This window comes from Panthera pardus, unplaced genomic scaffold, assembly GCF_024362965.1.
Source record: "Panthera pardus isolate Hobbes unplaced genomic scaffold, ASM2436296v1 HiC_scaffold_8, whole genome shotgun sequence".
NCBI lineage: Eukaryota > Metazoa > Chordata > Mammalia > Carnivora > Felidae > Panthera > Panthera pardus.
In genome coordinates, this window is record NW_026527013.1 from 59,960,495 (window position 1) to 59,982,674 (window position 22,180).

General features: G+C 48.3%; 1 protein-coding gene across 3 annotated transcripts in view; it reads left to right on the forward strand.

Annotated features, from left to right (window-relative positions):
- ALDH1L1 (aldehyde dehydrogenase 1 family member L1) overlaps positions 1–22,180 on the forward strand; it is a 130,581-nt gene that overhangs the window by 43,868 nt on the left and 64,533 nt on the right. For all 3 annotated transcript variants that reach the window (XM_053896880.1, XM_053896881.1, XM_053896882.1), the window contains exons 2-9: positions 2,653–2,804; positions 5,102–5,336; positions 6,104–6,269; positions 8,058–8,159; positions 8,996–9,085; positions 10,026–10,163; positions 12,854–12,979; positions 16,138–16,229. In XM_053896880.1, the coding sequence (XP_053752855.1) occupies positions 2,678–2,804; positions 5,102–5,336; positions 6,104–6,269; positions 8,058–8,159; positions 8,996–9,085; positions 10,026–10,163; positions 12,854–12,979; positions 16,138–16,229 (1,076 nt within the window). In that variant the 5' untranslated portion in view covers positions 2,653–2,677. The remainder of the gene's footprint in view (positions 1–2,652; positions 2,805–5,101; positions 5,337–6,103; positions 6,270–8,057; positions 8,160–8,995; positions 9,086–10,025; positions 10,164–12,853; positions 12,980–16,137; positions 16,230–22,180) is intronic.

Sequence of the window (22,180 nt, forward strand, 5' to 3'; positions counted from 1 at the left end):
TGTTTCCAATTTTCCACTTTATCTCCAGCTGCTTTTGGGGAGGGGTGCTTTTCCCATATTCTCTCCCCACTCCCCAGTCTCCATCCTCTCTCTGCTAGCAAAAGCACCTCCCTTCCTGCACCTCTTGCTCCCCAAGTTCACTTCTCTGCGCCACGTACCTGCTGAATTCTGTGGTTCAGGTTGTGCAGATTGTTGTGTTAATCCTCCAGTCAGTTTTCTAAGTGTGTAGGATGGTTTAGTGTTGGTCTGGCTGTATTTCATGGACGCGAGACACACAAAAAACTTCCATGCTGTTCTGCCATCTTGGCTCCTCCTCCATCCATAATTTCTTTATCCATTCATCAGTTGATGGACATTTAGGCTCTTTCCATAATTTGGCTATTGTTGAAAGTGCTGCTATAAACAACATGCTTAAACCTTGAAAACATTATGCTAAGTGGAATAAGCCAGGTACATGATTTCACTTACATGTGATACCATGTATGGGCAAATTTACAGAGACAGAAAGTAGATTGGAGGCCAACAGGGGCTACTGGTGGCTAATGGAAAGTTACTGCTTAATGAACATAGAGTTTCTGTTTGGGGTGATGAAATAGTTGTGACACTTACACAATACTGTGAATGTAAAAGAGTTCTGAACTGCACATTTAGAAATTATTAAAATGGCAAATTCTCTATTACATATTTGTTACCATTATTACAAAACTTTTTAAGGTATAATAAACACAAAGATAGACAAACTGACAATGGAACAGAATACAGGCCCAGAGATAGATTTACTCATATATGGTACTGGAAAAATATCTCTGGACTTCCACTTCCTGCTATACACAAAAAATTCTAGCAGAATTGCATGCAATGAAATATAAAACGTAAAATAATAAAGTTTTTTCTAATACCTCTCTTTTTAAAATTAACACTTTATTTTTTAGAGCAGTTTAACGTTTGCTGGAAAATTAAAGGGAAGGTACAGAGATTTCTTACATCTCCACTGCCTTCTGCCACACACAGCACCCCCCCCATCCCAACATCCCCCACCAGAGTGATACATTTGTTACAGTTGATGAACCTACGCTCACACAGTGTCACCCAGAGTCCATAGTGTACATTGGGGTTTACTCTTGGTGTTGCATGTTATATGGGTTTGGACAAAAGCATAATATACGTACTCATCATTATGGGATCACACGGTGTTTCTGCTGCCCTGAACATCCTGTGCTCCACCAGTTCATCCCTTTCCTCTTCTCCAACTCCTGTAGCCACTGATTTTTATTGTGTCCAATAAAAATTGGGGTTTTGCCTTTTCCAGAATATCATAAAGTTAGAGTCCTACATTATGTGGCCTTTTAAGAGTGACTTTTTTTCATTTGATAATATGCATTTAAGATTCCTCCATGTCTTTTCATGGCTTGATAGCTCATTGCTTTTCAGTCCTTTTGTCTGAATGTCCCACAGTTTATCAATCCATTCACCTACAGGAAGACACTTTGGTTGCTTCCAAGTTTTGGAAATCATGAATAAAGTTGCTATACATATCCATGTGCAGGTTTTCGTGTGTATGTAAGTTTACAACTCCTTTTGTAAAGACCAAAGAGTGTGGTTGCTAGATCATATGGTAATGGTATGTTTAGTTTTGTGAGAAACTGCCAAAATGCCTTCCAAAGTGACTGTGTCATTTTGCATTCCATCAGCAATGTGCGAGAGTGCATCCATTGTTTACTTCACAAATCGTTCCTTCGATGTTGTATCTAAAACTCACTGTATAACCAAGGTGATGAAATTTTCTTCTGTGTTACCTTCTAGGAGTCAGAATTTTGCATTTCACATTTAGGTCTGTGATGTATTTTGAGTTAACATTTGAAAAGGGTGTAAGGTCTGTGCCTGGATTCACATTTTTGCATGTGGATGTCCAGTTGTGCCAGCAACATTTGTTGAAAAGCTCTCTTTCCTCCATTGAGTAGACTTTGCTCTTTTGTCAAACAATAAAGATTTTAGAAGACAGAGAGAACTTCTTCATGAACTGGCAGTAGGCAACAATTTCTTAAGTAGAATACAAAACCCACTAATCATAAAGGGAAATTTTGATAAAGTGTACTATGTGAAGTTTAAGAACCTGTGTTCAGGGACGCTTGGGTGACTCAGTCAGTTAAGTGTCTGACTTCGGCTCAGGTCATGATCTTGCAGTTTGTGGGTTTGAACCCCATGTCGGGCTCTGTGCTAACAGCTCAGAGCCTGGAGCCTGCTTCAGATTCTGTGTCTCCCTATCTCTCTGCCCCTGCCCTGTTCTCTCTCTTTCTCTCAAAAATGAATACATATTTAAACAATTAAAAAATATATATCTCAGGGGACTCAACTCTCAGTGTTCCATGCCAACTTGGGAAGTTTCAAGGAGGAATCCCTAATTCTCCAATCTCCATGCAACTCACCTACTGTGGCATCTAAAATCCATCCCTTGCAGAACTTTCTCCTCTGGTCCCTTTCACAGTAGCGACTCTCTGCAGCATCCTGATACTCAGGGAGCCCCAGAGATAACCCCTAGTGGTTGAGGAGGGCAGGGTGGCCAAGGTGCTGTGCAGCTGCCCACTTGGACTAGGGTTGGCTCTCCGAGGCCAGTGAGCCCTGTCTAATGCTGCGGTCTTATTCCATCCCCAGATCCTTCTGACAGATCCCTGCTGCCATGAAGATCGCCGTGATTGGGCAGAGCCTGTTTGGCCAGGAAGTTTACTGTCACCTGCGGAAGGAGGGACATGAGGTCGTGGGCGTTTTCACTGTCCCAGACAAGGATGGAAAGGCGGATCCCCTGGGTGAGTGGGTGGCCCAAGAGCAGGGAAAGGGGGTGCCTGGGCAGGCAGGTAGCAATGGGTGGTGGGTGGGAGCAGAAGATTGCAGGGTCTTGTGTTGTTTGTGGGCATCCCTGGCTGGAGGCAGCTGTACATACTCCACCTTGAATCCTGCTCAGGCACCAACTGGCTGCTGGGATTTTCTGGAACAAAGTAAAAGTCCCTTCCCCACCTGATCATGGGGTGGGGGTTGTGTCCTGGAGAAGGGACATGGAGAAGCCTGGCCTGCTCCCAGGGCCCTGCTCTCTGACTATTCCAGGCTTCTCTGACCCCAGCATCAGGCTCTGAAAGGGCTGCTAGGTCAGTGTTCTCAGATATGAATGTGCACCATATCCCCGTCACTGGGAGTGCCTGTTATGCCCAGTCCTGAGCCCTGCCCTGGGAGTTTGTTTAGAGAGATGGGTGGGGTCTGAGAATCTGCATTTCTAACAAGTTCCCAGGTGAGGCTGAGCCTCTGGCTCTTGGAAGAGCCAGTTTGACAATCACTAGCCTCTGGGCTGGGAACATCAGCAGCACAGCGGGAACCCAGGGGAGGAAGGAGGGGTGCTCAGCTCAAATGAAAAGACCCTCCGGGGACATTCATAAGTCCTTCTTGGGCCAGATGGATGCAGAATATAAAGTGGGGCTTAAAAATGGAAGGCCAGGGGCGCCTGGGTGGCTCAGTCGGTTAGGCCTCCGACTTCAGCTCGGGTCACGATCTCACGGTCCGTGAGTTCGAGCCCCGCATCCGGCTCTGGGCTGATGGCTCAGAGCCTGGAGCCTGCTTCCGATTCTGTGTCTCCCTCTCTCTCTGACCCTCCCCCGTTCATGCTGTGTCTCTCTCTGTCTCAAAAATAAATAAACGTTAAAAAAAATTAAAAAAAAAAATGGAAGGCCAGATTGGGAAAGGAGCCTTGTGGGGCTGGCCAGGCACAGGGGTATGGTTCATAGAAATAATCTCTCTAGACTGAAAAGCGTAGGCTGACCCGTGGAACCAGCTCCAGTATCATCCTGATGCTAGCCAGTGCACACTCTTGGACTTGACCCCAGTGTGATCTGTGATACAACCTGAACTCACCACAAAATGAACCCTGATACCAGCCACTAAGTGACCACTGATACCAGTCTATGAGTCTGGACCCAGATGGAGCCTGGGTGGGGCTGCTACTTGACCCTGACCTTGGATGTCTTGCAGAAGTATTCCTTGGTCATAGCGTGGACAGCTTTTGCAAGCACAGTCCAGTCGGCTCCCTTTATCCCACATTCCCTCAACATCCCCAAATGCAGGGCAGAGGCAGAGGGGGCTACAGAGTGGGTCAGGTCTAGTCGGGGACCCGTTATCAGGATGGATGTTCTAACGGAGAACCCAGGATAGGGATGTGTTCATTATGTGCTGAAGAGGGGCAGGCAAAAGGGAACTCCAAGCTATCAGGGTAGTGAATGCAGCTGGCAGCTGCCACTTCCCAGGCTGGGGAAGTAGAAGGAAGCTGTGGCTTCTAAATCTCGGAAGCTTGGGGCTGGAATTCAGACCCATGAGGACTGCATGGTGCTCCTAGGTGTTGGTAACTGGGCAGGTGCAGGTGGGGGTGCTTGCAAGCTGAGACCCAGACTTTGGAAGGCAGACATGGTGGGAGGAAAGTGTACGTTTGGGTAATTCTGCAGATGTTGGGAAAACGGCAAATTAATCCAGCTGCTCCTCTGGGAAAGCACTGCTGCAGCTGGGGTTAAGAAGTGAGGTGGCATGGTTGGGTGGGGCTCTCAGGACAGGAACCTGACAGAAAGGAGCAAACCCCACCTCCCTCACTTTCGCCTTCCCCTCAACCTTTTAGTGTCCCTCCATCACCCCTTATTGGCAGTGCTTGACAGGGAGTATTTGACGAAGCAGGAATGCAGTTTGTAGGGTCCCAGCTGCCATCCCAGAAAGTGGTTGAAGGGTGGAGGACAGAAGCTTGGGGACAGCATGGCGAGGCTTTGGGAGGGGTGAGGAGAAGAGCTTAGCCTTCAGGGGTCAGACAGGAACCTGGGAGAGCAGGGAGCTCAGATCAGCAGGTCAGCAGAAGTGAGTCCAGGCAGAGCAGCCACTGCAACCTTGCCCTTGGCCAGTGCTGTCCCCTGGGTTGTGTTCCCTCTGTGCTGCCCAGTGGAGTCCCGCTGGGCAATGGGGAAGGGCGGGAGGGACAGGCTGGGAAAGAAGATGTAGGAGTCACTTTGCTGGGAAGGCAGTGGTGGCTGTGGGTGGATGGTTGCGAGGAGGGGCCGGTTTCTCACCTGCTGTTCCACAGGCCTGGAGGCCGAGAAGGATGGAGTGCCAGTGTTCAAGTTCCCCCGCTGGCGGGTGAAAGGACAGGCTCTGCCTGATGTGGTGGCGAAATACCAGGCTTTGGGTGCCGAGCTCAACGTCCTGCCCTTCTGCAGCCAGTTCATCCCCATGGAGGTCATCAATGCCCCCTGCCACGGCTCCATCATCTACCACCCAAGTCTGCTCCCCCGACACCGAGGGGCCTCGGCCATCAACTGGTGAGACAGGGCAAAAACACCCCCATCTGCCAAGAAGTCATCCTCCCCTAGCCCACAACTTTGCTCTGGGGCCACAGAACAGGCATCATTCAGGGGCCCCTCCTGTGCTGCCAGATGGCATCCACATGGCTGACTGGTGAGATGTTCTCAGTAGTGCCAAGAGTGCCAGAGAGAATCAGGGACAGACCTTGCTAAGTGCTCTGGGTTCCTACAGTCAACTGTGAAGTACACACATCAGTGGTCCCACCCTGGCAGGCAGGGTCACTGGGACAGAATGGGTTAAGGGACTCGCCCAAGGGTACCAACCCAGGGAGTGTGACCAGAGGCCTGCTTGAACCCACACCCACTGCCAGTACACAGCAGCGTCCTACTTGGAAAGGGATAGAGATGGAGTAAAAGGTCATCTGAAAAAGATGGTTTGACATGGTAAGTGCTAAAGGGACAAATGGAACCATGTGACTGATGGTGCAGTTTAGCTGGGTGATCAGCAAGGGGAGGCATCTGAGCTGGGAAGAGCAGGGGTTTGTAGCCAGACTGAGGTTCAGGCTCACCGACCTCAGGGTCAGGCTCCCTGACCTCCTTGGTTATGTCTTTTCACTTCTTAGACCTTAGTTTCCTTATCTGTAAAAGGGGCATATAATGTCTGTGATACCTGTTGGGGTATTATGTCACATCAAGCATATAGGGCTTTTACCACAACACCTAGCAGGTGCTAGGTGCTCCCGGATTGCCCCCTAGACTCAGGCTTTAAAACTTGTGCTCCCTAGGACCCTTATTCATGGAGACAAGAAAGGGGGTTTTACCATCTTCTGGGCAGATGACGGTCTGGACACTGGGGACCTTCTTCTCCAGAAGGAGTGTGAGATCCTCCCGGATGACACCGTGAGCACTCTGTACAACCGCTTCCTCTTTCCTGAAGGCATCAAAGGGATGGTAAGGGCTGGGAAGTGGCCATGCCATATGTGGGCCTCCCCTTACTGGTATCCAGGCCCAGCCTGCCCCCTAGGCTCTTTCCCCATTTCCAGGATTCTAGAGGGAGAGAGCTCTCAAAGAGGCAGGATTAGGGCATACAATGTATTGTTGTTAGGCAAGACTCTTGCTTACAACTGACTGAACCCAATTCGGAAAGCTTATCCACAAAGGGAACATTTTTGGCTCATTTAATATAGAAGACAAAAGACAAGGATGGTGCCAAGCATGGCTGAGTCCAGAGGTAGAAGCCATGTCTTAGGATTCTGTATCTTTGCCTTCCTTCTGATTCTACTTTTCTCTCTTTGATGAGCTTCATCTTCAGGTGGGCTGCCCTCAAATGAGAGGAAAAGTAGTCACTGATGGCTTGAGGCTTTTGCCTCTGGATTCCAAAGGAAGAAAAACCCTCTTTCTCACAAAATTCCTGAATGAAAAATCAGAGAAGCCCAACTGTAGTCATATAGGTTAAGTTGTCTGCAGGAGACAGGGTTCTGTTATCAGAGCAAGACAGACAAGAAGGACTGATGTCAGACACAATTGTGGTTGGTACAGCAGGCAGGCTCCATGGGACCTGACCCCTTAGGGACTGGTGTGTCTGTGTGGCTGCTGGTGGTGGAGCCAAAGGAAGCCAGCCAGAGTTGACCAAAAGGCAGAGACACACATGAACTTCTGGTTGGTTCCAGCAGCAGTCAGGAGTCAAAGAGGAGGCTATCTCAGAGAGGAGAACATTCCCTGTTTGGGAGTAGCGATAAGCAGAGCAATGATGTGAGAGTGCTCACTGCTGCCCAGATGTCAGCCATCTTTTATTTTTCGTGTATGTCAAACAAGATGCCTCTTGTATTCCCTCCCATGGAGTCCACCTGCTTACAAAAATAGTGAACAAAGTAGACTTGCTGGAGATTTGATAGGAGAGACAGAGAAGGGGCTTATCTGACATATCCCACAGGAAACAACTTTAGTGGTTTAGAGCTAGCTGTGCCATCCAATATGACACCTGCTAGTCACATGCACCTATTAAATTCACTAAATTGAATTCTAATTAAAAATTGAGGTCCTCAGTTCCCATAGCTACCTTTCAAATCCCCAGTACAGGAACTACACTGGCTGATGGCCACTGTATTGGACAGTTCTGACACAGAACATGTCCCTCATCCAGAACGTTCTGCTGGGCAGTCCTGCTTTAGATGTTTCTGACATTCTCATCACTTCTTGGTTTGGGTATCTCTGGGAGTCCCCCCAGGACCCCCTCAGGATGGACCTAGGCTCCTTGTCTCTCCTGCCCACTTCCCTGATTCCTTCTTCAACAATCTCCCCTTTTCCTTCACAGAAAAACAGCTTCCTGCTTAATCTCAGACCTCCAAACACCTCATGGGGCTCAGAATCCATTCCCCTTAACAGACAGGGAAGGTTTTAGATGAAAATATGGGAATTGTGTTTGTTACATCTGTATAGGGCTTTGTAGTTTATATAATCTAAGTTCTCAGAAGGTATAAGATCTTCTATATAATCTTCTAAAACTGTGTTTGGTAGAGATGGCAGGGTTTTGTACTCCTCCTTCAGATTGGAATTAGATTCAGACTAACTGTACCCATTCCTATCAGGGATATTCCTTGGGTACCCATGGAGTACCTGGCATGGGGCCAGGCAAGTCTGGTCAGTGTGGGGCTGAGTCCAGGTTCATGGTGAACCCAGGGCCTGGGAGTGAGGGGAGGGTTGTAATGCTGGGGATGCCAACTGACCTGGTCTCCTCAGGTGCAGGCTGTGAGGCTGATCGCCGAAGGCAAAGCCCCCAGACTCCCCCAGCCTGAGGAAGGAGCCACCTACGAGGGCATTCAGAAGAAGGAAACAGCCAAGGTGAGTGCAGAGCCCTGCCCACCCCAAAGGCTGCCCGTGCATGTGCTGGGGTGCAGAGGGTGTCCCAGGGAAACTGGGGTTTAGGCTTACTAGCCAAGCTATAATTGTTTAAGGCCTGAAGAGAGAACAGCCCACGCAGGAGAAGTGTGAGCAAAGTTCCTGTGACACCTGGACAGGCAGGCAACAGGGTGTGTTCTGGGTTGTTCTCTGTTCCCCTTTAGGAAGAATGGACAGGCAGGGTCTCCAGGGAGAAGAGCTGAGGTGGGGCAGTGTGTAAAACATCAGCCACAGTGCTGGAAGTCTCTAAGATGAGATCTGAGAAGTAATTCAGTTTCTCAGAGCTACTGCAGCTTTGGGCATGGGGAAGCTTATGGGCTGTACCTCTGATCAGGGCTTATGGGGTGCATAGGGGTCTTTGTGAGCCCTGCAAGTGAGGAGAAGCTGTTGGGGGGCCTATGGGATGAGCCTGCACTCTGCTGGGGAGTCTGTGTCAGGCCTTGGCCACCTTAACTGAGTGTTATCTTCCCCAATCATCCTCCTAAAGTTTACACAACCAGTGAAAGTCTGGGGTCAGAGAGCACCCAGAGCTGGGGTACCAGAGAGAGGCCTGTTCCAGCTCAGGGACTCAGACCAGTGCCCAACAGGAAGCCAGATGTCCCAGCTCATTCCCCAGGGCTCCTCTCAGTCAGGGTTCATCAGGGTGCAGGACAGGTTGGGGAGGGTGGGAAGTGGGAGGTTGGAGGGTGGTGGGGAAGGGAAGGAGAGAACAGGTGTGTTGTCTGGATGGCCAAGGAGTGGGGAAGAGACTGGCTGAGCACACATGTCCTGTCCAACAGATCAACTGGGAGCAGTCAGCAGAGGCGATTCATAACTGGATCCGAGGGAACGACAAGGTGCCAGGCGCCTGGACAGAGGCCTGTGGGCAGGTGTGTTTGTACTTGGCTAAGATTGGGTTGGATGCACTCGTGTGCCCTACTATCAAAATATGTCTGAACTGGCTGTCAAAGAGTCACTGCCTAGACCCCCAAACCCACCCAAGTGCCCCCAGTCACCTCAGTCCCTCTCCTAGGACCATTAGATCCGTCCACCATCTGGTGGCTGAAGGATAAAGTTCCAGCACAGCTCAAGGCCTCTGGATCCCTGCAACAGCTCTGGGTTCAAGCTATGTTGGTTGTAAAATATTTTGACTCCCACCCATGGGCTTGCAGAGATCCTAAGTCCAGCTGTGACCTTGACTTGGTCAAGGGGCGGAGTACCATGCTCAGGCTAGGGCTTGGGCAGTGGGCAGTCCAGATACTGCAGATGGTGAGCCCTGGCACTTACAAGCTCTCAAGAGGTATGGGGATTTGGCAGGACCGTCATTGGGAACAATCTGCTCCCCACAGAGGGCAGTCTTGTTCTCCACAAAGCCTCAGACTGTCCAAACCCCTGACTGCTGACCAACTCCCCAGACCCCATCCATGAGTCTCTCTGCTCCCCCCATCACCACAAGATTCTATGCAATGTGACCAGTGCTTAGTGGCATCCCCAGGGTACTCTGTGATGCCTTGGGCAGAGTTTCTCCTAGTGTCTGTCCACCTGAGGTCTGAGGCCAGCGGCCAATACATAGGATCCTAGGGACACATAGAACTTGAGGGCTCCCTGAGGACTCTGGGGCTCTTCCAGGTCTTGTTTGTGCTACTGGAGGCAGAGTCCTAGGGGTCGCCTAGGACTAGTCTTGTGTTGTGGCTGCCCTAGCTGCCTCTCTCCTCCCCCTAGCCATGCCCAGCTCCCTTTCATCCCCTTAGCCCTGTTCAACCTTGCCTGGAATGCCAGCAGTGGGGGCCTCTTTCATCTACCATCTTTTGGTTTTCCTGTCCTCAACAGAAGCTGACTTTCTTCAACTCAACACTAAACACTGAAGGCCTGGTGCCCGAGGGAGAAGCCTTGCCTATCCCAGGAGCCCATCAGCCGGGGATAGTCACCAAAGCGGGACTCATCCTTTTTGGGAATGATGACAGAATGGTAATGGTTCTGCTATGGGTCACATGTCTGTACTTTAGGCTTCAGGAGACACACACATGTCCAGGTGCTCAGCCCTGGCAGTTAGACCCCAGGCTACTCTGGAGAAAACATGGTAAAGTGAGACCGCAGGCTCCAGGAAAACCCCCGGAAAACCCCTTGCTTGCACCCAACCCACTTCCCTGTTCGGGGAAGGCTGGCCCCTTGCTCTTTGTGACCAGGTCCCCCAGCCAGAGTTGGGTGCCTTGTGAGAGTATCAGAATCAGGGAGAGGCTCTGTGCTGGGAGCCCTGAATTTGCAACCTCCTTTCAGTCCAGCAGAGTGTCCAGGTGCCGCTGGGTGTGGTGACTGAATCTCTGTGCCTCAGTTTCCTTCTTTCTGAACAGGGACATCATCGTGAGAACCTCTGGAGCCATGCCAGGCAAACAACATGCCCTGACTCATGTTAGCAGACTCCACGACTCTGAGTAACAGCTACTATTTATGCAGTGCCTTCTGTGTGCCTTAGCACTATTTTAAAACAATTTAGATCTATTAAATTTGATTTTCCTAACAACTATATGAGATATGTATTAATATTATACCCATTTGCCAGCAGAGAAAACTGAAGCAAAGAGGTTTAAATAACCCTCCCAACATCACCAAGTTAATTTGTGGCAGAGTGGGGATTCAAGCCTTAAAATTCTGGCTCTGATGCCCAGGTTAATACTCCCTCTGTACAGTGGTTGGGCAGGTCTGGACTTTAAGATACTGGGGGCAGGGAAGGAGTACAAGCAGGGGTCTCCAAACACTGTGGAGATTTCAACAAATCTCATGGATATGGAATCATTGGCTGCATCAGTGTGTATAGACCAGATAGAATGTGGAACAGCTTTGCTGGGGATGGATGCGAGCTCACTCTGGGTGCCTATCTTGCTGTGTCTCGCCATTGGAGGGCCTGAGGATGCCATTAATGTCTGCAATGTATAGTGAGTGGGTGTTTTAGGTATTCATGATGGATACATGCAGTTGAAAGATGCTATCTGTCTTGGGTCAAGTTCCTTTGAAGCAGTGTCTGAGACAGGAGTTCTTGTGCATGTGACTTATTGAGGGAGTACTCTTGGAAAATCCCATACAATGTAGGGCTAGACTGGGGCAGAGGACAGTGCTAAGCAAAGATATAAGGGTTCTGGAGTCTGCCATCTTCTGTCTGATCCCAGGCACTGCAGTGTGAATTGCATCTGCTGATTATGCCCCCGCATACTCACATCGCTAAGTCCTTGGTTTCTGCTGCCCCTGGAGAAGGAAGGTGGCAATGAGGCATCAGCCCTGGGCCTCTCTATGCATGGCTGCACTTATCCGCCAAAAGCCATGGAGGAGGAAGGTACATCTAGATTGCTAATGACCTATACCGCAGCAGCTGGAGGATGGGAACACGGGCTAGGAGGAGCTCTGGGTAGGGGGCAACAACTGTGCCCTCTGTGATGTCCACAGGGACAGCAAAGCAAAGGAAGTAGCCTTGGCGGAACCCTTGGTTGAAGTATCTTTCAGGAACTTTTAGCTGGGTCTAGCTGGGCTTTAGCTCACAGAAAGCTCCAGAATATCTTCAAAAGTCAAGAGGGTGGAGGCCAAGCAGGGAATCTGGCTTCAGTTATGTCAGGGCATACAGAGAGTGTACAGTTCTTATAATTTTTTAAAAAATTTTTAATATTTATTTATTTATTATTTTATTTATTTATTATGTATAATTTATTGTCAAATTGGTTTCCATACAACACCCAGTGCTCATCCCAACTAAAAATTTTTTTTAACGTTTATTTATTTTTGAGAGAGAGAGAGACAGACAGAGTGTGAGTGGGGGAGGGCAGAGAGAGAAGGAGACACCGAATCCGAAGCAGGCTCCAGGCTCTGAGCTGTCAGCACAGAGCCTGACACAGGGCTCCAGCTCACAAACCAGGAGATCATGACCTGAGCTGAAGTCGGACGCGTAACATACTGAGCCACCCAGGCGCCCCTACCATTCTTGTAAACCACTCTTGTCAAACACAGACATCCGCGTCTGCTCCTTTTCCCACCTCTGCCCCCTAGGGGGCATCTGATGATCTTCACCAGAGCTTTCCATGGGGTTTCTAGGAGCTGGGCTACTGGGTGATAACTTTACTTTTTTTTATGTTTATTTATTTTTGAGAGAAAGAGAGAGAGCGCACAAGTAGGGAAGGGGCAGAGCGGGGGGGGGGGGGGGGGGGGGGGAGACACAGAATCTGAAGCAGGCTCCAGGCTCCAAGCTGTCAGCTCAGAGCCCAATGTGGGGCCCGAACTCACAAATCATAAGATCATGACCTGAGCTGGAGTTGGATGCTTAACTGACAGCCACCCAGGCGCCCCTAGTTGTTTTCTTGATTCATTTTCTGAGTAGTGCCTGAATTACTTTTGTCTAATAAGTAGGCATTTTTATGGAAATAATAAAATCATTACACTTAAAAAGAACTGAGAAGGGTGGTGGGTGATGGAGAAGTGAGCTCTACAGTTTCCTCTGTGTTCCTGGAAGAGCAGTGTCTCCACTGTGAACGTCCCTCCTCATTAATCTTGTACCTTTCTTGTGGTGAGGGTTGGAGACGAAGTGTGTGGGGAGCCCAGCACAGTGCTCCCTGTGGAATTGCTCTCTTCCCTGCCATGCAGACAACCACAGGTACTGTGAAGCCTTCTTTTTGCAGCTTCTGGTGAAGAACATCCAGCTGGAGGATGGCAGGATGATCCCAGCCTCACGCTTCTTCAGCGGAGCAGACAGCAGTGTCCTTGAGCTGACAGAGGCAGAACTGGTCATGGCAGAGACTGTGCGGGTAAAAGCCCCCTTCAGGGATTCTGTCTGGTTTTGCAGGTTGTGCACTGCATCTGTGTTTTTTGACTCACACTCCCTGGAGTTGGATGTGCACACCCTCTGTAGATGTATGTGCTGACCCTGGGCACCGTGTTGGTTCTATCATGTCTTGGGACTTTCTGATGCCCCCTTGCTCTTTTCCTCTGTCACTGGGACACTGGGATTTGGCCAGCTGGGTCTGACTCTTCTAGGGACTCACTGTCAAGAGTGGACAGATGAAGAAGCCCCTGGAATAGGTGGAAAAGGTTGGTGCCAAATCCATGGCCCTTTGATGAGAATGTGTGCAGTGTAACCTTCCAGAAAATCTCCCTGAGAGGGAGCCTCCTGCACTGTGACCAGCCCGGATGTCATAGTCAGGCAGACCTGGACTCCAGTCCAGCCGTCATGGATGATGCAGGAGAGCACTTCACTCTCTGAGACTCAATCCCTTCCACTGCAAGCCCAGTCAGTGGTCACCTCCCAGACTTGTTCCTGGTCCTTCCTGCTCCCTCTGCCCACTTCCTTCTCCCTGGAAGTCATAGTATGGATGGTATTTAACCTTTATGAATGAAGGCTGTGGATGAATTTTCAAGCATTCACTTGTTCAACCATGTAATCAATGACTTAAGAAATACATATGAGCTCCTATCAAATGCTGAGTGCTAAGCCAGCACTTCTCATGAAGTGTCCCTTTCCATGGGGAAAACAGCCAATGAACAGCCAAACAAATGAACAGATAATTTCAGGCCAATAACAGGTTGATGGGAACAAGGTCCTTGGAGGCTGGGGGACAACTTTAGAAGGAATAACCAGGGCAGGCTTCCTTGGGCAGGAGAAGGGGAGGGTTTGACCTGAGACCTGAGTGGAGAGAATTCTGGGGGAAGGAGGGCTGGATGAGAGGACATGAGCCAGTCGGGAGCCACAGTGGTGACTGTGGGTGTTGATGACAAGTGCTAAAGACAGGACCCAGCAGGGAAGGGACACGAGAAGCTTACTCTGCTCCAGAGGGCACCAAGCACTTCCTCAGTAGAAAGCTGAACTTTCTGAATGTCTGTAAAAAGAGAGAGAGAGAGAGAGAGAGAGAGAGAGAAGCCTGTTCATTCAAAAATATTTTGGAGGAGCTGCTCTGGCCCCAGCCCTGTACTTGCCCTGGAGTTACAGGGCCAGCTGGACAAACTAGCCTTCTGGGGCTTACAGCTGAGTGGCCCTTGGGGTGAGGTAAGGTTGTGTGTGTGTAGAGCTAGGCCTGAGTCAAACGCTGTTGTGACTGTGTCCTTCATCTGTGCACTTGAATAAACTGCATATCCATGGGTGTTGTGAGTGGTAGAGGAGAGGACACACATGGAAACAGGCAGTTTAACAGCACCTATAAGGACCTCAGTAAACGTGGGCAGGGAGCCTAAGGGTCATCAAAAGAAGCACATGCTTGCAGAGTGTGTACACTGTGCAGCAGTGTTCCAATCACTTCAGGAACAGTAGTGTGTTTAATTACTGTAACAACTATGAAGTAGGTGTTTCTATTACTTTCAGCTCCCAGCAGAGGAGCCCAAGACCCAAGGTGGGGTCACAAGAGATGAGCACAGGCCTAGGCATGGAGCCCAGCTGGTGGGCCTGAATTCCTGGCCTCCACCACTATAATGCTATGCCACATGGCCTCTTGGTCATCCTTGGCATCATTATTATTACACCTGTTGGTCCTAGCTGGACTGGCCCTTTCAGAATGCATGGTCTGGAGGTGACTGGGGTGGAGCAGAAATGGCTGGGGAGGAGATGCCAGTGTCGGCCTCTGGTGTTGGTGGAGAGAGCCTAGCAACGGAACAAAATTTGCATTGTTGTGGTCTTTCTGTACAACAGGTACTCTGCCTGCCTCGTGTGAGGAATTATCAGCCATTATCAGACCCTTTCACAGATGAGGAAACAGAGGCACTGAGAGACTCTCTGCATCTCCATGGCTTGTCAGGAGCCAAGCTATGGTGTGAACAGGCCGTGTGGGTTTAGGGTCCACTGCCTTTCAGAGGTTCCACACACATCTGATGAGGGCCGGTGCATCCCATAGGCATCATGCTGGTGTCCACATACCAGCAGGTGACCTGTGGCCCTAGGCCACCTGAGTCTGAAGAGCAGGCAGAGCAGTCAGTGAAGGGTTCAGGGAAGAGGGGCCATGGCAGCTGGTCCTGGAGGATGCTTAGGATTTAAACATGAGCTGGAGGTCCAGAGAAGGACCTCACTGGTAGGCAAGGGCCCAGGCAGAGGTGTGGAGGACAGGCAGTAGTCAAGTGGGGACAGAGAATGGCTTAGCATGGCTGCTGATGGTCACAATGAGGATGGGAAGAGCAAAACCATGACACCTTTCAAAGAACAAAAGAAGGAGCCAGGGAGAGGTTGGGCCAGGTCCTAATTGGGCCTGACCACTTCCATCTGGCCCAGTGACCAGCCAAAGACTGTCTGAAGCTCAGGCAGAGTGTGAGGCATCTTGATGCTCCTGTCCTCATAGGCCTGACTGGGAGCTCACCCAGAGAATAATTGTCCCATCCTGATCCACTGGACGGCCTTCTTAGAATTCTGGATGGTGTTGCCCACTCACACTGGCCTTTCCACACTCACCCACAAGGCTGGCTGGTGGACACTGCTGACTTTTGCAGGCCGTGGGACAGATGGGCACAGAACCAGCTGGCCTGTCTGTGAGAAAAAGACCCAGGCCTCCTGAACCCCATCAAAGTACCTTGTTTTCACCCTCAGAACTCCCTTTCTTTCTTTTCTTTTCTACACTGCAACACACCCAAACACCAGGATCACTCTGGGAACCTCACCTGGATGAGAGCACCAAGGTGAGGCTGGGTGTGAAGGGGGCTGGGGAGCAGCTGGTGCACAGCCAAGCCCTGAGCTCTGCATGTATACTCTTCCTGCTGCACTGAAATGGTGTAGGGATCCCAAAGGAGCTGAGGACAGCTGAACTCCCTGGGCTCCTACTTCCCCAAGGGCACAGTCACCCCAGGAGCCTGGGAGCAGCAGCACCGTGGAGTGGACAGAGCCCAGCCTGGCAGCCGGTGGGGCAAGCCCACAGCAGGGGCTGCTCTCACCCAGAAGACACATGCCCCCGGTTCCCCAGGGAGCCCTGTTCTCACCATGCCTGTTTTTCAGAGTGCCTGGAAACGGATTCTCCCCAGTGTCCTAGAGGTGGAAGACTCCACTGATTTCTTCAAGTCAGGGGCTGCATCGGTGGATGTTGTGAGGTAAGGCTGGGATTGGAGAGGTCTGGCCCCAGGTGTCAATGGCCATGTTACAAGCAATGCCAAGACTCAGTAGCAGGAAACAACCATCATTTCTTATGCTTTGGATCATTCAGGTCAGGGATTCATAAAAGACCTGCATGTGCAGGCCTCAGGGGATCATCTTGAATGGCAGTGGGTGAGTGGGCTGGTAGCAGCTGGAAGAGACAGGCAGGGATATCTTCCTCCAAGCTAGTCTCTCTCTGTCATGCCTGGTGCATGGGCCTGGAGGGCTGGTGGCTGCTGAGGTGTTACTGCCAACCAGGTACCTATGTGTTGAGGCCCCAAAGTGACTGCTTTGGGATTTGGACTTGTAAGTGGTGGCTTGTGGCTCTGAGAGTGCTGATGCCAGGAAACAAGGTAGATGTGGACCCAGCCTGGGGGACGCATGACATCAATGCCATTGACCTGATTGTTTTCAGCAGTCACAAGCCTGACCAGATTTGAGGGCAAGTGCTGGGCACTGAGACCCAGGCCTCAGTGGGAGGAGGATCAAAGACTGTGTGACTCTGTTTTAAAACTGCTACAAGCCCCAACTCCCTCCAGTGAAAGCCAAGGTGTGTAGGGAAAGAAAACGGGCAGCTAGAGATCACCGCAGAGTAGGTTACCCATTCTTCAACCTCATATGTATTCTCCTGCTTTCCATTTAACAGCAGTAAGTTCTAATTTGTATAAAGGGAAGAATGTGGATATGGTAGAACATCTTTGCAAGCAACAGTAACTTAGTTCAGTCTGGTTTAAACAAAAAAGAACAACCAAGTCAAACGTTCCATGGTCGCTTTCTTTAGGCAGGGCTGGTTACTCCAAACACTCAAATTACATCGTTAACATTGTCATTGTCTGTTGCTTCATTTCGGGGGAGGATTTCTCCTCATAGTGACACATTGCCTGCACAGTAGTTCTTTTCTAATTTGTGTTATCAGCATTCCCAGTGAAAAGGTGGTTGTTCTCATGGCAGTCTCCACGTAAGTCCTAGACTTGAATTTGACAGGAGCTGGTGGAGTCATGTGCCCCAATAAGAATCAATCGCTGGCCAGGAGCAGGCATGCTCTGATTGGCCAAAGCTGGGTCATGTGCCTACCTCTGGCGTCAAGGGTTGAAAGGACTACATTCAACCCACATCTCTGGAAAGGGAGGAGAAAGTTGTTTCCTTGGAAAGTGTCAGTGCTATTGGTAGAGGCAGGAGAAGTGGGTGCTGTGAAGGCAGAAGCAGAGATGTATACCACATGTGGGGAGAGGATTCTTGTACTTGAAGAAGGTGCAAAGGAAACTCTGTGGAGCTCACTCAAGTAGAGAAAAATTCACATGGGAAATTAAGCAAAGCTGTGATATTGACAAGGTGTGCAGGAGAATGTCAGAGAAACACTCAACAGCCCTCTGCATTTTGGTTCCCTCGGTAGGGCTGTAGAGTGAGCAGTGCTGATCAGAGGAGGCACTGATAAGGGAAAGGGACCCAGGATGAAAAAGGATGTGTGAACTCTAGTCCCCCTGAACACAAGGGAAGACTTACATGTTTCCAAGACCTTTGGGGCAAAAACAGGGAGGAGACTAACCTCTGCACTCTGGGGTGAGCCAAGAATGTAGCTGCTGTCTGACCCAATTGAAAAGTCCACCCAAGGCTGAATTGAGTAATGCCCAGTCATCCTGACAACAGGCCTCTCCTTTATTTTAAAATTGTTTTTAAAAAACATCATGTAAATAGTATTTGAGAAGGAGTTGCATGCCATCCACCTAGGGAAGGTTTTGGGGAGGGTTTGATTCAGAAGAGCAACTGTGAGATAATGAGAATTGGGGGTACATATTTTACCTGTTAATTTTTGCAGTGTATCAAAGCTTCCCAAAACATAGTGGCTTAAAACACCACTACTTTTTAGGTTCGTGGTTCTGTGGGTCAACAGTTTGGGCTGGGGTCAGTTGATTTGGGCCACACTGATGTCAGCTGGAGTCACGTATTTTCAGTCAGTTACCAAGTCAGCTGGAGGGCTGGCTGGTCCAGGATGGCCAGTGCCATCAGAGGTCCAGTGCAGGTTTGTTCATATGGTCATGGTAGGGGCCTAGGAAGCAGAAGGTTCAAGTGAGCACATCATATCCACTACATGTATCAGCCAAATCAAGTCATGGAGTTGACCCTATTAAGGAAATGGACACCATCTCCCAATGGCAGGTGCTGCAGTCACATCTCAAGGCTGGGACTACAGAAGGGGGGTGGGAAGTCTTGTGGACAGTTTTTCAACCTACCACACATATAAAAGCTGAATTGAGGGGCGCCTGGGTGGCGCAGTCGGTTAAGCGTCCGACTTCAGCCAGGTCACGATCTCACGGTCCGTGAGTTCGAGCCCCGCGTCGGGCTCTGGGCTGACGGCTCGGAGCCTGGAGCCTGTTTCCGATTCTGTGTCTCCCTCTCTCTCTGCCCCTCCCCCGTTCATGCTCTGTCTCTCTCTGTCCCAAAAATAAATAAAAAACGTTGAAAAAAAAAATTTTTAAAATAAAAGCTGAATTGAGCCTCTGTGCTTGGAAACCTTGGGCACTACAGGTGTCTTATACCTCACTCTGACTTGTGTGGGTGGTGAGTATGAATTATAAAATCAATGGTTTTTATTATGCTCAGAAGAAGAATCAGACATCTGAGAAAATGATGTCCTGAGGACAACCCAGGGCTGTCTAGAGCTTCTGAACTGAGGTTGATGGAGGATGAAGATAAAGCTGACTTTTTGTTTTGAGAATACTTCAGACCATATATCCTTTTGTTTTTATTATGATAAAAAACATATGAATTCTACATTCTTAACAAATTTAAAAAAATTTTTTAAATGCTTATTTATATTTGAAAGAGATTGAGACAGAGACAGAGCTTGGGCAGGGGAGGGGAAGAGAGACAGACACAGAATCCAAATCAGGCTCCAAGCTGTGAGCTGTCAGCACAGAACCCGATGTGGGGCTCAAACTCAGCAGCAGTGAGTTCATGACCTGAACCAAACTCGGATGCTTAACGGACTGAGCCACCTAGGCACCCCACAATTTTTTTTGATAAGAGCTGAAGGAGGAGACAGACTAATAATCAGCCAAAGAGTCGTTTTTTTTAAAATATGAAATTTATTGTCACATTGGTTTCCATACAACACCCAGTGCTCATCCCAAAAGGTGCCCTCCTCAGTGCTCATCAACCACTTTCACCTCCCTTCTACCCCCCAAAACCCTCAGTTTATTCTAAGTTCTTAAGAGTCTCTGATGGTTTGCCTCCTTCCCTCTCTATAACCTTTTCCCCTTCCCCTCCCCCATGGTCTTCTGTTAAGTTTCTCAGGATCCACATAGGAGTGAAAACATATGGTATCTTTCTCTGTATGACTTACTTCACTTAGCCTAACACTCTCCAGTTCCATCCATGTTGCTACAAAGGGCCATATTTCATTCTTTCTCGTTGCCAAGTAGTATTCCATTGTGTATATATAAACCACATTTTCTTTGGTGGACATTTAGGCTCTTTCCATAATTTGACTATTGTTGAAAGTGCTGCTGTAAACATTGGGGTACAGTGCCCCTATGCATCAGCACTCCTGTATCCCTTGGGTAAATTCCTAGCAGTGCTATTGCTGGGTCATAGGGTAGATCTATTTTTAATTTTTTGAGGAACTTCCACACTGCTTTCTAGAGTGGCTGCATCAGTTTGCAATCTCACCAACAGTGCAAGAGGGTTCCCGTTTCTCCACATCCTCTCCAGAATCTATAGTCTCCTGATGTGTTCATTTTAGCCACTCTGATTGGGGTGACGTGGTATCTCAGTGTGGTTTTGATTTGTATTTCCCTGATGAGGAGTGACATTGAGCGTCTTTTCATGTGCCTGTTGGCCATCAGGATGGCTTCTTTAGAGAAGTGACTATTCATGTCCTCTGCCCATTTCTTCACTGGATTATTTGTTTTTCGGGTGTGGAGTTTGGTGAGCTCTTTATAGATTTTGGATACTAGCTCTTTGTCCAATATGTCATTTGCAAATATCTTTTCCCATTTCTTGGTTGGCTTTTAGTTTTGTTGATTGTTTCCTTTGCAGTGCAGAAGCGTTTTATCTTCATGAGGTCCCAATAGTTCACTTTTGCTTTTAATTCTCTTGCCTTTGGAGATGTGTCGAGTAAGAAATTGCCGCAGCTGAGGTCAGAGAAGGTTTTTCCTGCTCTCTCCTCTAGGGTTTTGATGGTTTCCTGTCTCACATTCAGCTCCTTCATCCATTTTGAGTTTATTTTTGTGAATGGTGTAAGACAGTAGTCTAGTTTCATTCTTCTGCATGTGGCTATCCAGTTCTCCCAGCACCACTTGTTACAGAGACTTTTTTCCCTTGGATATTCTTTCCTGCTTTGTCAAAGATTAGTTGGCCATACTTTTGTGGGTCCAATTCTGGAGTCTGTCTTCTATTCCATTGGTCTATGTGTCTGTTTTTGTGCCAATACCATGCTGTCTTGATGATGACAGCTTTGTAGTAGAGGCTAAAGTCTGGGATTGTGATGCCTCCCACTTTGGTCCTCTTCTTCAATATTACTTTGGCTATTCGGGGCCTTTTGTGGTTCTATACAATTTTTAGGATGGCTTGTTCTAGGTTTGAGAAGAATGCTGGTGCAATTTTGATTGGGATTGCATTGAATGTGTAGATTGCTTTGGGTAGCATTGACATTTTAACAATGTATTCTTCCAATCCATGAGCGCAGAATGTTTTTCCATTTCTTTGTATGTTCTTCAATTTCCTTCATAAGCTTTCTATAGTTTTCAGCATACAGATCTTTTACATCTTTGGTTAGGTTTATTCCTAGGTAGTTTGTGATTCTTGGTGCAGTTGTGAATGGGATAAGTTTCTTTTATTCTCTTTCTGTTGCTTCATTGTTAGTGTATAAGAATGCAACTGATTTCTGTACATTAATTTTGTGTCCTGCGACTTTGCTGAATTCATGTATCAGTTCTAGCAGACTCTTGGTGGAGTCTATCGGGTTTTCCATGTATGATATCATGTCATCTGCAAAAAGTGAAAGCTTGAGTTCATCCATGCCAATTTTGATGCCTTTGATTTCCTTTTGTTGTCTGATTGCTGATGCTAGAACTTCCAACACTATGTTAAACAACAGCGGTGAGAGTGGACATCCCTGTAGTGTTCCTGATCTCAGGGGGAAAGCTCTCAGTTTTTTCCCTATTGAGGATGATATTAGCTGTGGGCTTTTCATAAATGGCTTTTATGATGTTTAAGTATGTTCCTTCTAACCCGACTTTCTCGAGGGTCTTTATTAAGAAAGGATGCTGAATTTTGTCAAATGCTTTTTCTGCATCGATTGACAGGATTGACATGTTGTTATCTTTTCTTTTATTAATGTGATGTATCACATTGATTGATTTGCAAATATTGAACCAGCCCTGCAGCCCAGGAATGAATCCCACTTGAACATGGTGAATAATTCTTTTTTTACACTGTTGAATTCGATTTGCTAGTATTTTGTTGAGAATTTTTGCATCCGTATTCATCAGGGATATTGACCTGTAGTTCTCTTTTTTTGCTGGGTCTTTGTCTGGTTTGGGAATCAAAGTAATGCTGGCTTCATAGAATGAGTCTGGAAGTTTTCTTTCCCTTTCTATTTTTGGGAACAGCTTGAGAAGGATAGGTATTATTTCTGCTTTAAATGTATGGCAGAATCCCCCAGAGAAGCCATCTGGTCTTAGACTCTTATTTATTGGGAGATTTGTGATAACTGATTCAATTTCTTCGCTGGTTATGGGTGTGTTCAAATATTCTGTTTCTTCCTGTTTGAGTTTTGGAAGTGTGTGGGTGCTTAGGAATTTGTCCATTTCTTCCAGGTTGTCCAGTTTGTTGGCATATAATTTTTCATAGTATTCCCTGATAATTTCTTGTATTTCTGAGGGATTGGTTGTCATAATTCCATTTT